This window comes from Nannospalax galili, unplaced genomic scaffold, assembly GCF_000622305.1.
Source record: "Nannospalax galili isolate Female #2095 unplaced genomic scaffold, S.galili_v1.0 scaffold686, whole genome shotgun sequence".
Classification (NCBI taxonomy): Eukaryota; Metazoa; Chordata; class Mammalia; order Rodentia; family Spalacidae; genus Nannospalax; species Nannospalax galili.
In genome coordinates, this window is record NW_008355472.1 from 447,505 (window position 1) to 464,087 (window position 16,583).

At 41.5% G+C, this 16,583-nt stretch overlaps 1 protein-coding gene across 3 annotated transcripts in view; it reads left to right on the forward strand.

Annotated features, from left to right (window-relative positions):
* Positions 1 to 16,583, forward strand: part of C2cd3 (C2 domain containing 3 centriole elongation regulator) — a 137,572-nt gene that overhangs the window by 54,135 nt on the left and 66,854 nt on the right. For all 3 annotated transcript variants that reach the window (XM_008852708.3, XM_029555885.1, XM_029555886.1), the window contains exons 15-19: positions 2,878 to 3,029; positions 5,489 to 5,735; positions 9,634 to 9,814; positions 13,740 to 13,923; positions 15,123 to 15,292. In XM_008852708.3, the coding sequence (XP_008850930.1) occupies positions 2,878 to 3,029; positions 5,489 to 5,735; positions 9,634 to 9,814; positions 13,740 to 13,923; positions 15,123 to 15,292 (934 nt within the window). The remainder of the gene's footprint in view (positions 1 to 2,877; positions 3,030 to 5,488; positions 5,736 to 9,633; positions 9,815 to 13,739; positions 13,924 to 15,122; positions 15,293 to 16,583) is intronic.

Genomic DNA, 16,583 nt, shown 5'->3' on the forward strand with positions numbered 1-16,583 from the left:
CCTGGGGAGGAAAGGGTTTATTCAGCTTACATCTCCCAGGTCGTAGTTCATCAGGGAGCCCAAGGTAGGAATTCAGGGCAGGAATCTGGAAGCAGGAGCTGGAGCACAGGCCATGGAGGAATGCTGCTTACTGGCTTGCTCCCCTGGCCCCTGCTCAGCTTGTGCTCATATCCAACACAGGCCCACCTGCCCAGGAATGGCACCACGCACAGTGGGCTGGGACCTCCCACATCACTCAACAATCAAGAAAATGCCCCACAGACATGGCCACAGGCCAGTCCAATGGAGGCAATTCCCCGACTGAGGCTCCCTCAACCCAGGTGTGTCAAGTTGACACTAAAGCTATCCAGCACACCATCTCACTGGATTTTTCTGTAGGATTTGGTGGCATTGGGCCTGAGCCTAGGCCTTGGCCTCCCCGGCCCGTCCACTCTAGTTTTCTTCCTCACTCAGCTGCTGATCATTTTCAGTATTAGAATCTTAAGAAAATCTGCTCATTTGCCTTAGCAATAGTTGGGTGAGTTTGGCAGATACCTCCATCAGGAATAGGGTGCAGATCCCAGCACGCTTTCCATTTCTCTATCACTGCTCCCACCTGATATGCTTTCTGGCTCTCTTCTAATTGCCTTATTTCCTATGGGCATCACTTGTATTTCCACGGCTTCAGCTTTTGTTTCCTGAAGATAACTTCCAAATCTGCATCTCTCTGTAAATCAGATATTTCCCTCCAGTCTGATATCTGTCAACCGTCCACTGGACATCAGCACCTAGGTGTCTCAAAAGTACTTTACAATTAGCATTGCCAGATTCAATAAGAACATGTATAGGAAAGAATTCGAGTATGTCCAAATCTGATTATCCTTTCCAAATTTGTTCTTCTTGTCTACCCTAATTCATTCGTAATTTATTAAGGGTTTTTTTGAGACCCAGGATGGCTTCAAACTCTATCCTACCACCTCCGCATTCTGGCGCTGAAACTGCGAGTGTACATCACTATGTCCAGCTTAAGCAGACCCTAAAAGCTGTCATTGATTTTAACGTAATTGTTCACTAAGTCCAATAATGCTGCAGACTTCCTTATCTCTGGAATACATCCCCTTACCTCTGCTCACCGCCAACGTTCCATTCACGCTGTTACTCTCACTCCAAGTAGACTTCAGATGGGCCTACCAATCTGACTTCTCCATCTCCAGTCCTTCCTCTGTTTATCAACAAGAATAATCTTTCAAAAACACAAACCCAAACGTTTACTGGCCTGAATAGAGCCTTTCAGTGATTCCTCGGAGCGTCCAGGCTCTTAGAGGGTAAACCCTTAGCAACCTTTGAGAACCCACTGCACAGTTTCTCCACTCGCACTCTCACCACTCTCTTCTTCACAGTCAGTTAATAGTCCAGCCTGTTAACCAGCTGTGTTAGCTGCCCGGCCTCTCCTAATACTTCTGGGTAGCCCAGTCTGGCCTGAAACTTGCTATTAGCCCAACTGGCATCAGACTCACAATGCTTTGCCTCAGCCTCCAGAGAGTACTAAGATTATAGGTGTGCGCCACCACACGTAGCTTGGCCTCCATGTCCTTACATGTATTTCTCCTACTTTCCCTTTGCTTCTCAGTCTCTCTGACTCCTTTTGGAGCATTTTGTTCAGCTACTGCTCAGTCTTCAGTTTTAGGGCTGCTTTCTCCCCCAAGCTCAGTGGCTCTCTAAAATCTCCGTTTAGAGATTAGTTTACTCTGTTCATTTTTGTTTTATTTGTTTGTTTATGGTTTTAACAGAAATGTACTTGAGTACCTTATGTATTTAGACTGTTTTAGATAAATATAAAAGTAGTTCTGCTCTGCTTCTCTGCAGCTCTGGTGTCTTCCTTCCATCATGCCATATTGGGGTTTTTATGGTGCTGACAATTGAACCCAGGGCCTTGCTGAGGCAGAGCACACACCATCACATCTTGCTTTGTACTAGTTCCAGTTTCATTCTTTGTGCCTTATGTTTGCCATTGTTTCACCATTTGAGTTTATCTCTCCTCTACCATTAGAGTTGATACTGCAGCTTAGATTCCTTCACATTGGTGGCCCTTTGACTCTACTAATCATTTTTTTAAATATTTTATTTATTTTTATTTTATGTGTGTGAATGTATTGGCTCCATGTATGTAAGTCCACCTGTGTTGTGCAGTGCACACAGAGGTCAGAAGAGAGCATCAGATCCCCTGTATCTAGAGCTAAAGGTAGTTGTTAGCTGCCATGTGGGTGCTGGGAACTGAACCCAGGGCCTCTTCAAGAGCAGCCAGTGCTATTAACTGCTGAGCCGTCTCTGTAGCCCATCTACTAGCAATTTGATGGAGCTGCTCTTGGCTCTAGATCCCTGGTTCAATTACCAGTTGGCTGCTCTTGGAAAAATTTTACATGGAAAATCCAGATGATTAGTTAGCTTTGCTATTTGCCATGACACCTATTAGTACTATTTGCATTTTTCTTGAAATGCTATCCAGCCAGTGGATTGGCAGCTCTGATAAATTGGTCAACACTTTGTCAGATAAAGCTATCCTTGTTTGAAAAGCATCTTTCTCTTAGTAGGGTTTTAAACACTGCCTTAGAAGGGGTTGGGTGAGCGTGGCAGGCACCATATTTAGTATGCCTGGGCACCTTCACTGTGTCTCTAATATGAACCATGTCCTCAGAGAACTCATATTCATTTGTATCTGTCTTTTATGTGTTAGTCTCTAATAGCAGAGTATACTTGTGTTGAGAATACAGACCTGCTTTTACTTTAGTACCTTTAACTCAGCACTGTGTGTACACATAGTAGGCTTTCAGTAAATGCTTATTGTATGAAAGTATAAATTAATTGGCTTAAGTATGGATTTTCCCTGTTTGTGCACAGGTGATTCCTGTCTCTTTGTCTTCCAAATACCTGGAAAGGCTTAAGAACAATGTGATGATAATTGAAACTTGGAACAAGGTGCAGAGCCCAGGACAGGACAAGCTGCTCGGGCTGGTGAAACTCCCCCTCCATCAGTTTTACATGTCATTCAAGTAAATAGGATCTTTTGGAGTATTCTTCATTTTGCATCTTTAACTTTATATGAACTAAAGAGGAACTCTTTGGGTTTTCACATGTGACTAAACAGCAATCCCTTGGAGGCCCTTTCTCAGTTTCACTGCACTTCCTGCTCTTTCTCCTGTCCTGAACAGTCATACAGACCCCACTTCCCAAGTTTCAGGCACTGTGCTACAAGCCTTATATACCCCAAGGCATTTAATCTTACAGCAAACTCTGAAGCAGGTACATTTAATTCTCCCATTACCTAGACGAGTGAACAGAGTTGCAAAGGAATTAAATTACTTGCCACATAAGTAATGAGAGTGGAACCAGGATTTGAGCCCAGATAGCCTAGCTCCAAAGTCCACTCTACCAAAAAACTCTACTGACAAAAGTTACTGCCTCCCAAATCTAATGAAATGTTAGTATGGTTCATAGAAGCTGTTCTGTAAAGAGTGTTATGTTTTAGACCTGCAGATTTGGTTACTGTACATTCACCACTTTAGCACCTAGGAAAAATATTCATTAACCTGAAGGTTATTTCTATACTTAGTACAGACTTCATTTTTTTGATTCAGTTCAAAGGGCAGAGTTTTTATTTCTTTAGCATTAACCTATTTCCTAGCAGCTTTCTCATGTTTTAAATGTTGTGTTTTACATTTTACAGACAGCACTTTCACAGGCATTATTTCACTTGAACCTCACTATAACCTCATGGGATATTGTCATTGTCCTTATTTTACAAATGAGGAAATGTGTCCTTTAACTTGGAGAAGTCAGTGTCTCTGGCTTTCTTCTCATCTCTAAAATAAAAGTGATAATAGAGACCCTGTCTCACCTGTGGAACAAGCATGAGGGTCTAGTGAGGAAAGGTAGAGCTTTGCCTTCTGTGGATAGGTAAGTACTATGATGGTAACACTGAGCATGGCCAAGCCAAGGAATACTGAAACCTTGGATGCCATGATCCATTATAATCTTTTGACTCACCCCCCACAACACCTTTTTTTTCTAGTTATGAAATTAGTCTGACCTGTTGTTCTCCTTCCTTCACTTCCCTTCTCAGTCCATTAAGTCCCATTTTTTGATCAGAGTATAGAGTTATAGTCACTGCCAGTCACTGAACATTTACCGTGTACCAAGTATCATGATTGCTATTTTACATTTGTTATCTCAGTTTAGTTCTGACAGTGCTGTTATCCAAGTTTAAGTGTCTATATTTTACAAGCAAGGAATCAAAAAAGTTAAATTGATTAGTTAAGCCATACAGCAAGTAAAGTGACAATGTCAAGATTCAGCCTGATAAAGAACATTTGGGTTTAGAATCAAATACTTCAGGACTGGAGATAATAGTTCAGAGGTAAAACAGTGCAAAAATAAACAAGGGGCTCAGGAGATGGCTCAGTTGGTAATAGCGCTTGCTGGGAAAGAATAAGGATCTGGGTTCAGGTGCTCAGCACTGATCATGAATTTATAAACTTGACACTGTTGGGGTGGAGATAGGAAATCCCTGGGTCTCACTAGCCGAACTAATAAAGTCTAGGTTCAGTAAGATAATATGTCTCAAAAAATAATGTAGGCCAGGCATTAATCCCAGCACTTGGGAGGCAGAGGCAGGCGGATCTCTGTGACTTCAAGGCCAGCCTGGTCTACATAGTGAGTTCTAGGACAGCTGGGGCTACAGGGAGACCCTCTCTCAAAAAGACCAAAAAAAAATAATAATAATAATAATATGTAGTGCAATCAAGGAAAATACCTGACATCAACCTCTAACCTCCATGTACTCGCGCACGTGCGCGCGCGCACACACACACACACACACACACACACACAGACACCCAGACTTACACATGCACACACATAAATTAGTTAATAAGTAAAAATAATCAGAAGGTGTAATGCTTGAATCTCAACCCAACTTGAATCCCAGCTATGTATTCCTAGCTAAGTTACTTAACCTTTTTGAATAAGCTTTTCTCAACTGTTAATGAGGAATAGCAACTTTTGCAGTGTCAAATGGGTTAGAAACACTATAAAAATGCCTCCCATGCACTTAGTGCTTAGTAAATGGCAGACATCATTAATATTATCCAAATCTTATCTTGGAGCCTGTGAAGTCTGTACCCTTCCTACTTGGCCACATTGTCTCTATAAAATAATGCAGTTCAACAAGCTCCTCCAAAATACTGTTTCTTAGCAGACATTGGACTTAATGCCACCATGGTAACGCACTAAACTAGACACATTCCTAGTGCTGTAATTGCTGTAGCTTGAACTTACCTATCTCGTAATTTTAGTTTGGTTACTGACAGACTCATATTTTTTAACCACTATTTGTTTTTCTAGTCATAGATCCATTTTTAACAAACTGAGAGAATGAGCCAAGTAAGAAACGAAGCAACTCTGACGTGACTGATGATTGCTGTGTGCTCATTCCCAGTCTCTTCCTCCCTAGAGATCCCAAGATTTCTCACCTGCTGCTTGATGCCAAGTACCCAGTTGTTGCTGTCGACAGCTACATGCCTGTGATTGATGTGTTCTCAGGCCATCAAAATGGGAGTCTTCGCGTCTTTTTAGCCATGGGTTCTTCAGATCAGATAACAGCACTGCAAAGATTAAAGAATGAAGAAGGAACACTCCCTCCCTTCAGCCCTAGGCCAGTCCATTTCCTGGACCAGCCACCAGTAGCATCTGTTGCAATGGTAAAGACTCAACACTGGCTTACAGAAAACTATAATCTAACATTCTCTTAAATATTTAGTGAAACTGTTGCCCCAAATCCTTATTTCAGTAATGAAAGTCTCCAGAAAAGAGTAGACTGCAATCTAATGCTTGTTTTATTTATTTTGGGGGAGAGTGAGGGTGTGTGCATGCACTTCACTGTATGTACACATACATGTACCTGTGTGTGCATATGCATGTAGAGGCCAGTGGTCAACCTCAATTGGCATTTCTCAGGAGCTATCCACTTCTTTTGTGTATGTGTGTGAGAGATGCACGTGTGTTTGTGCATGTGCACATGTGTGTGCACTAAGGTGGAGGCCAAAGGTCATTATTGGGCATCTGCCTCTATTGCTTTCCACCTCATTTTTTGAGAGTCTTTGAACCTGGAGCCTGCTGATTAGCTAGATTGGCTAACCAGTGAGTTCTAGGTATCTGCCTGTCTCTGTTCCCACAGCACTAGGTTTATAGACACATCCTACCATGCTCAGCCTTGATGTGGGTGCTAGAGATCTGGACGGAAGTCCTCATGCTTGAGCAAGATAGCTTGAGCCATCTCAAGACAGGCTCTTTCTCTGGGACCTGAGGCTTACCAATTAGGTTCTGCTAGCTGACCAGTGTGCCCCAGTGACCCTGTCTCTGCCTCCTTGGCATTGAGATTGCACGCGCATGCCACCACACCTGGTTTTTTGGGTGCAAGGAATTGAACTCGGGTCCTTATGCTTATGCAGTAAGCACTTTACCAACTCAACTGTTTCCCCAGGCCCCAAGTGCTTGCTTTAAATCAAGAGAATTGTTAATATTTTTTCTCTAATGTTTTAAATTAGTTCTTTGAATGTATAAACAAAATCTAGAACTGAGGATGAAGTTCATTGGTAAAGAATTTACCTAGTGGGCTAAGAATCTGCCTCAGCTGGTAGAATGCTTGCCTCGCATGCATGAAGCCCTGGGTTTGATCCTCAGCACTGCATAAAACCAGGTGTGATGGCCCACATCTGTAACCCAGCATGTGGTAGAAACAGGAGGATCAGAAGTTCAAAGTCATCCTTGACTACATGAGATCTTGACTCAAATATAAACACATATGCACACATAAAGATTTGGGGCTGGAGAGACAGTTCAGGAGCTTAGAGTACTTGCTGTTCTTGCATAGACCCAGATTTGGTTCCCAGCACCCACATCTGGTGACTCACAACTACTTGTAACTCCAGTTCCAGGAGATCCAGTGCCCTCTTCTGGCCTCCACAGTCTCCTACATGCACATGATGCATGCACATACACTCAGGCACGGGCATATACATAAAACATAATTAAATAAATCTTTTTTTTTGGTCTCTTTGAGACAGGGTCTCCCTGTAGCCCCAGCTGTCCTGGAACTCACTATGTAGACCAGGCTGGCCTTGAATTCACAGAGATCCGCCTGCCTCTGCCTCCCTAGTGCTGGGATTAAAGGCATACACCACCACCCCCAGCAATAAATCTTTTTTTTTTTTAATATTTTCTTATTTTTATTTTATGTGTATTTGTGTATTGCCTGCATATATGTGAGTGCACCCGTGTTGTGCAATGCCGAGGAGGTCAGAAGAGGGCTTCAGATTCCCCTGGAACTGGAGTTAAGGACGGTTCATAGCCACCATGTGGGTGTGGGAATCGAACCTGGGTCCTCAGCAAGAGCAGTCAGTGCTCTTAACCGCTGAGCCATCTCTCCTGCCTCTAATTAAATAAATCTTTGGGACCACAAAAATCTTCCCATTTATTAACTTACTTGCCTTACCCAAAAAGGTGAGATTAATCCTAAATATAAGCTTCAAAATCTTACCCTATTTGTTGACCAAGTCCATACGGCAAAGTTACAGTGAAGTGCCTTGCCTTTCACTAATAAGTAAGAAGCCATTTATACATTGCTATACAATTGAGGAACCACACTGGCCTACATTTCCATGTTTATTTCTGTAATAATTATATATGAGGTAGATCATTGTCACTCTTTGATAATAGGTGGTAAGACAGAGTCAAGAGACATTGTATTACTTGTCTCAGGTCACAGAACTAAGACTGGGAGAATTAGGGATCAGACACATGTCTTCTGACTCCAGCTCAGTCATAATTCCACCATATAATGACCCACGAGGTCTTATATTTGTTGCCTCTTGGTCTCTATACTATTGAAATACTTTTAAAAATCTTCTGAACCTGAATGACAAATCTAATATCTCTAAGTGGAAAATAAAACATTAGGAAAATATTATCAAGACACTATGCATTTGTATGTTAAAAACTCTAACCTGCTGGGCGTGGTGGCACACGCCTTTAATCCCAGCACTCGGGAGGCAGAGGCAGGCAGATCTCTGTGAGTTCAAGGCCAGCCTGGTCTACATAGTGAGTTCCGGGACAGCTGGGGCTACAGGGAGACCCTGTCTCATAAAGACCAAAAAAAAAAGCCTTAACTTTTCTTTGTTGTTTGTTACAGAATTCTGTCACTAGAGTAAAGAGTTTATTCCTAATTGAAAATCGCATATAAAGCACAGATACAGAAAAATCTCCTATAATCTCAAGTCTTTTTGGTGGAATATGGCCCTCCGTTTGCAATATAGACTCAAAAATCCATTAAATTTCATATTGAAAGTTAGAAAATGCTTCTTAGTACAACCACAGAGGAAATTCTTGGACGATTTGCCATATAGTTAGAGGGCTACAAATATGATTGTTCTCTTTTACAGTCCTTCATCCAGCTCTGCAGGACCAAATTACCAAGTCACTCCAGTACCATGTGGCCAAATTAAGCAGCTGTTGTGCCTTTTAAGAGGGCTCCCTCCCGGCACCTCCTCCCATTCCTCTTCCTACTACTACTTCTTCCCACTCCCCGCCCTTGCTCTTGCTCTCTCACTCCCCCACCACCCAACTGTAAGTTTTCTATTTCCTAAGGAAAGTTTTGAGCCAATATTGCTTACATATCTTTTGGGGTTTCAAAACAACTTAATGCAGTCTTTGTTCTAGATTTATTGGATTTGTAGTTAGGGTGTTAAGCACATTTCAAACATACCATCCCACTTTTATCTGAATCCTGAATTCCTCCTTTAAATATCCCTCATAACTAGTTTTTCCTGCTGCTGCTGTTGTAGTTGTTGTTGTTGTTGTTGTTCTTGTTCTTGTTTTAATAGACAGGGTCTCCCTGTAGCTCTAGCTGTCCTGGAGACCAGGCTGGCCTCAGTCTCACTACCTCAGCCTCCCAAGTGCTGGGATTAAGGTGTATGGCCAGCACACCTGGCTGTAACTAGTTTTCTGATGTCTGCTGAAGCTATGTAAGATAAAGAACACTGGGTTCAGAGTCAGAGGACTTGTGTCTAAACTGGTGCTTCGCTGTCATTAGCTATGTATGTTAAACCAGCTAGTGCAAAGTTCTGGGGTACAATACCTGTCTCATGGTACTCAGTAAGCACACAAGTAGTTGTTACTAGAAGCAACAGTGTACTCATTACTTCCTTAAGTAGGCATTACCACTATTAACTACAATTTATTTAGAAATAATAACTACCTGCTTACTTCAGATTTGTTTTCTTTTTCCTATTAACTGCTGAGCCCATCTTTCCAGCCCCTCCTCAGAGCTTTTATCAGCAACAGATGTTGACTTTTATTACATTCCTTATCAGCATTTATTAAGATTTAAATCTTCCTTTGTTTCATTAATGCACTGAATTACATTTATGAATTTCCTAATACTGACCCAGTCTTGTGGTCTAGAGTAAATCCTACATGGTCTGGTTACACTGAGCAGTTGTGAGAGTTATACACAAGTTTCTATTAGGTTTCTTCATAGACAAGCAAGTATACTCTAAACAAGTTACTCTTTAACTCACCAGTGTCTGTTTCATTTAATAGGCGGAAAACCAAGGAAATAGTTTGATGGAACACCATTTTGAGTTACATGTGGTGATGGTTAAAGGGCTAGCCCCCCTTCAGGCAACAGTCTGGGGAGAAGCAGATTGCTACGTCCAGTACTACTTTCCCTTTCAAGACTCCCAACCCAGTGTGCTCCAAGGACCTGACTTCCTTGAAAACGGTAGGTTTGGGAGGTTAGGTCTTCTCATTCATGCATGGCTCTTTCACTGGGATACTTAGTAATTTTGCTTTTCCTGAATAGATTGTGTTGCCAAATGTTTCTCATCTTGCTTAGGTAGGTTATAACATCGGAGATGGCCTAAATTTTCATTATTATTTCTATTTTAGCTATTTTTTAAATATTTTATTGTTTTATAATTTATGTGAGTGTTATGCCTGCATGTAAGTAAATGAACCTGTGTCATGCAGTGCCTGCCCCTTCCAGGGGAGGACAGAAGAGGCTGTCAGATCCCCTGGAACTGGAGTTACAGACAGTTGTTAGCTGCTGTATAGGAGCTGGGATTCGAACTGGGGTTTTCTGCAAGAACAGTCAGTGTTCTTAACCACTGAGCCATCTCTCCAGCCCTATTTTAGCTATCTTTAAGATGTGATCATAATATTTATTTATAATGTGTTGTCACATGTATCAATAATAGAGAATAATGCATTTCTACACCTAGTTTTCCTGGTGTACCCTGGTGTCTGTACAGTTAGAGGATCTGCTAGGATTTTCCTAATCTCCGATTTTGGAAGGTATAGACAGGGCTTCTCGAGCAGAGTGTCTTCCAAGTGTCTTCTGACCATGACTTCAGCATTTCTGTTTTAGAAAGAAGTAGCAAAATGTGAATTCATACAATTTTTTATTTTGATCTGATTTCAAATTTATAGAACATTTATAAAAATAGCACAAAAAATTTCTGTATGCCATTTGTCCAGATCTACCAATTACTTACATTTTACCCATTCTATTACTTAATGCCTGCTCCTGTCATACACACACACACACACACACACACACACACACACACACACAGTTGACACTATCTGTGATAGTTGTGTTCTGTAAGGTCACTATGAATAAGTTCAGGAACTAGAGATACTGGACCATTGCTTCTGAGGAAAAAATGTGCACATAATCTTATGTGGATTATTATCTTAAGTCTTGGAAACACCTTATCCAGGTAGAGTCTATTCTGTTTTCTACTGAAGAGCAAACAAAATTCAGAAGTATTAATTGGTTTGCCTGAGGCCACCTCATTTAAGTGCCAAGTTTAAGATTCGAACCCTGGTCAGACATGATGGTGCTTACCTATAATCCCAACACATGCAAGGGCTCTGTCAGGAAGACTGAGAGTTCAACACAGCCTGGGCTACCTTGTAAGACCCAGTCTTTAAATTAAAAAAAAAAAAAAGCCTAAACCCTGTCCCACTGGGCCCAGAGCCAGAGACTCTCACACTGCACTGCCTACCCCTACCATCTTCATCTTCTGATCATCTCTAAGAACTAAAGCAAGAAGGTAGAATTTTGCCTTATTTGATCTCCTCTGTAATGAGCAAATCCAAGCAAATCAGATATTATACCATTACTGTGTATAATACCAAATGCTACCAATATTGATTTTAAAGTTTAAAGAAGAAACTTGTATACAGAATATATTAAGAACTCTTAGAAATGAGTTTTTAAAAAATAGAACTGGAGATATAGCTCAGTTGGTAGAGTGCTTGCTACCATGCACAAAGCCCATAAACCAGGCATGGTAATACAGGCCTGTAATCCCAGTAAAATAGGAAGTGGAAGCAGGAAAACCAGAAGGTCAAGGTCATCCTTGACTACGTACATAACAACTTTGAGACCAACCTGGGCTACATGATACCTTGTCTCAAAAAATTTTTTTTCTTAATTAAAAAGTAAAAGTGAAGGCCAGGCACGCCTTTAATCCCAGCACTTGGGAGGCAGAGGCAGGCGGATCTCTGTGAGTTCAAGGCCAGCCTGGTCCACATAGTGAGTTCCAGGACAGCTGGGATTACAGGGGGACCCTGTCTCAAAAAGACAAAAAAAAAAAGAAGAAGTAAAAGTGAGAAAAGTTCAATTCCTTGGGAGGCTGAGAAAGGAGAATTGCCAATCTGGGCAACATAGTGACACCCTGCCTCAAAATAAATTAAAGAGCTGGGGTCATAACTCTGCAGTAGAGCACAGGCCTAGCAAGCACAAGACAGTAAGTAGGTTTAACCCCCAGTGCCACAAAGAAGAAAAAAAGTGGACAAAGGATCTGAAAAGAAATTTCTCCAAAGTTATACAAATAGTAAGCACTTAGAAAGATACTGTATTAGTCTACTTTCTGCAGATATATCAAAACATCTAAAGTTAGAGCTTTCATAAAGAAAAGAAATTAACACTGGGCATTTAATGCTAGCATTCGGGAGGCAGAGGCCAGTGGATCTCTGTGAAATCAAGGCCAGCCTAGTCTACATAGCAAGTTCCAGGCCAGCTGGGCCTATAAGGGAGACCCTGTCTCAAAAAGACTGAAAATAATAAGGAAGGAAGGAAGGAGGGAGGGAGGGAGGGAGGGAGCAAGACAGCTGGGGCTACAGGGAGACCCTGTCAACCTATCTCCAAAAAAAAAAAAAGAGAGAGAGAAGTTAATTTAGCTCATCTTTTGGAAACTGCATATTGTTGTGTGACACTATTCCTGGGACACAACAAACAGAACAAAGTAAGAATACCACCAAAGTCCACCTTGGTTTTGTTTGATTTACTTACAGGAGCAGAAATGACTCAAAGACAGGCTGCATTATCAAAAGCCCACTCCAGCTCACAAAAGCTGGAATCCTAGAGCTCACTGTGTATCTGGTCAAGTTCAGAGGCTTCCTGAAGCTTCTGAGTTATTTCTGAGTGTTTTTTCTTTTCTCTTTTTTTTTATTTCGTGTGTATAATGTATTGCCTGCATGTGTGCAAGTGCCATGTCATGCAATGCCTGTAGAGAACAGAAGAGGGCATTGGACCCTTGGAACTAAAGTTACAGATAACTTTAGCCACCATTTGGGTGCTAGGAATTGAACCCACAATTCTGCAAGAGCAGCCAGTGCTCTTAATCCCTGAGCCATCTCTCCAGCCCATTTCCTGAGACTTAAAGGGCCTCCCTTTAGAAAAATCCCAGGTCTTAAGAGCTTCGTGCAGGATGAAATGTATCAACTCTGGAGGAAATTGCTATATAACACATGCCCACATTGGTTTGGCCTTTAGTGAAGACCCTCTTCGGCTGTGTCACAAGAGGATACAGAAGTCAAATGGGAAATGGCTGTGCGTCAGAAGGGCCAAGCCCTTCAGTTTGTATCAATTCATTTTTGTAAGGACTAATTTGCTCCACAAGATTAGCATTAATCCCTTTTGAGGGACTACCACTAATGACCTAACTACCTCTCTCTAAATCCCACCTCTTAAAGGTTCTACCAGCTCCTTGCTACCTTGGGAACCAAGTCTCTAGCACTTGAGCATTTGGGGGACATAACTATAGCAAATACTGAGTATTGCAAGTCACCTGGAGAATACAAATCAAAACTGTTGTGAGATGCCCTTCATGTCCACTAACACAGCTATAATTGTTTAAGACACTTGAAAGGATATGAAAAATTTGCACCCGCATATATTGCCCACTAGCAAAGGGATCTCTGCTGTATTAGCCTAACACTTTAGGGGAACTATAGCCACTAGAGAAATGTAAAAATAAAACAGAAGATGAAAGCTATAGTTCAGATCTGGGACCTACTTTTTTTGGCAGGAGGTTGAGACAAGGTCTCCCTGTAGCCCCACCTGACCTAGAACTCCCTATGGAAATCAGGCTGGCCTTGAAAACCTCCTGAGTGCTGGGATTAAAGGAGTGCACCACCACACCCCTGAGGGACCTATCTTTCGGACCTTTTGATTAATTGTGTGACTTCAAGGTATTCATATCCTTATCTGTGAAGTAGGAGTAATAATGCCTGCTTTGTTCTCACAGAACTATTGTGAGGCTGAAACTGAATACTGTATATGTAAGGACTGTCATACAGTATGCAAAGCATTTTTTGATGTGTTAGACATTCTGAACTGCTTTTTTTTCCCAAAGGAATTACTCTGAAGCCCTTCAGAACTTCAACCACACTGTGTGTTCCAGATCCCATCTTTAATAGTGAGCACCATCACTCTCTCCTGTTGCCAACTGAAGTTCCAGTGCAAAGGCTCCTGCTAAGTGCCTTCTCCTCACAGGGGCTTGTGCCTGGAGATGGAGTCCAGTTTGAAATCTGGTGCAGGTACAGTATGGACAACCCAGTCCCCTGCTTAGGGAAGAATTATTGTAAGAAGTTAAGCAGACCTCCCTGCCTTCCTTTATATTCTTTGTATTTGACAATGACTTGTGTCTAGAATTTACAAAAATATGTTAGGATCCTGAGAGCAGTAATCTCATACTTCTCACTGCTACCTGCATTGGAAGTGGAATTCTGCTTTACCTTCTACTGTTCTTTAAACAGCATTCACTTTTTTTGGTATTCTCTTGATGCCTATTTACTTCAGATTTTTAACATATGATGCTTAATTGCTGTGACAGGCTCCCAAGTCTCCCATTTCGTATCTTCCCACCAGTAAAAGAGTAGCCTTCACAAAACAAATCCACTTAATATTACAGGCATTGGTAGAAGACTTCCAGAAAAGATATTGTTGTGAATATAGATGTTTACCTTCCCCCTTTGTATCTATACCTCCTAGAAACCAACCAAAATGATTAAGAGAATATAATATAAATATCTGTAAAAGAGCAGAAATAGGATTGGGAACACTACTATCATTTGACAGAAATATTTTCTGCATACATGTATAAATCAAGTATAAAAGTTTTTTGTTGTTTGTGTTTTTTTTGAGACGAAGTCTTCTTGTAGCCCCAGCTGACCTGGAACTCACTATGTAAACCAGGCTGGCCTCAGTCCCACAGGGATCCATCTGACTCTGCTGCCTAGTGCTGGGATTAAAGGTTTGTGGTACCACTTCCAGCATAAAACATATTTTTAAAACCACCCAGCTCTGATTTTACAGCTTTATGATCTAAGAATGGACTAGTTTGATATGAAAGGGAAATAGGCTATAGACAGATCTTCATGTAAGGATGAGCCATATAGGAGAGTAGGAGAATGTTCCAGGTAGAGCCACTTATGCTGCTGTAAGATAAAAGTTTTAAGGAATCATTGTTCCCAAAGGTTCAAGGCATGAAGACCCCTCATACAGAAAGCATATAGGAACCTGAGCTTTGTCATCCTGTACTGAGGGTATAATTTATGAGGCACTGTCCATATGATGGGCAGTATATCCATCCAGGCACAAGCACAGTTATATACCACCAGTACAAAAGAGTCAGGCTCCAAAGATAACTAGCTACTGAAAACTGATCACTGGAGCAGGCTGACCATTCATTCGCCTAATTCTTCCATCTGGCATCTTGTGCTTTTGTGGTTTTCAGGTACTATTATCCTAACGTAAGAGACCAGATGGTTGCCAGAGGAACCTTGCCATTATCAAGGATCTACGGCATGGTAACCATGCAGTACCGTGAAGATGTGGGAATGCAGAACTTTAATCTCCCCTTAACCCCCAGGCTTGAAAACAGCAAAGAATTGAAGAACCATTCGGGTAATTGAAGACTAATTTGTCTTTCCTTTTCAATATCAGTGTTTTTGTCCCTAATTTAATGGCTCTTTGCTTTTGGAGGTATTTACTCTTTTGAGTCCTGATGAGAACTGAGTTACTCTCTCTTAGAAAAATGACTAGAGGCTAGAGGATGGCTCAGTGGTTAAGAGGCTCTTGCAGAGGACCCAGATACAGTTCCCAGCACCCACATGGCAGCTAAAAACCACTTGTAACTCCAGTTCCAGGGAAATCCAACACCTTCTTCTGACCTCCACAGGCACTGCACAACACAGGTGCACTTAATACACCTATAGGCAATACACTCATACACTAAAATAAAAACTAATAAATTTTTTAAAATTATTTTTATTTTATGTGTATACATGTATTGCCTGCGTGTAGGTAAGTGCACCCATGTCGTCCATGTCCACAGAGGACAGAAGAGGCTGTTGGATCCCCTAGAACTGGAGTTACGGACAGTTGTTAGCTGCCATGTGGGTGCTGGGATTCGTACCCGGGTCTTCTGCAAGAACAACCAGTGTTCTTAACCACTGAGCCATCTCTCCAGCCCAAAAGATAATAATAATTTTTTAAAGAGAAAAATGATATAGAATATATGTGGTAAAATTTGCACGTCATTTCAAAAAACTTGTAGTTCCATGGACTCTATATATAAATGTTGCTTGTCTTGTTTCCCCCTTGAACTTCAGCAAGAATTTAATAAGCCTTCACAGCACAAATTCTCACTATAGATACACTAAGAAAATTACTATTCTAGGAGCTGGAGAGATGGCTCAACGGTTAAGAACACTGGCTATTCTTGCAGAAGACCCAGGTTCAAATCCCAGCACCCACATGGCAGCTAACAGCTGTCTGTAACTCCAGTTCCAGGGCATTGCAGGACATGGATTCACTTACCTACATGCAGGCAATACATGCATGCACATAAAATAATAAATAAAATATATATATATATAAAAAATTGCCAGGCATGGTGGCACACGCCTTTAGTCCCAGCACTTGGGAGGCAGAGGCAGGTTGATCTTTGTGAGTTCAAGGCCAGCCTGGTCTACATAGTGAGTTCAAGTCAGCTGGGACTAACAGGAAACTCTGTCTCAAAAAAAGACAACAACAACAAAAACAATTTAAGAAAATTACTATTCTAAACCAACATGAACAGATAGGATCGATAGTACATAGTTACCTTGAACTGAGAATTCATTGTAAGGGAGAAGGTTAAAACTTAAGATTGATATGCCGAGTGTAGTGGCACACGCCTTTAGTCCCAGCACTC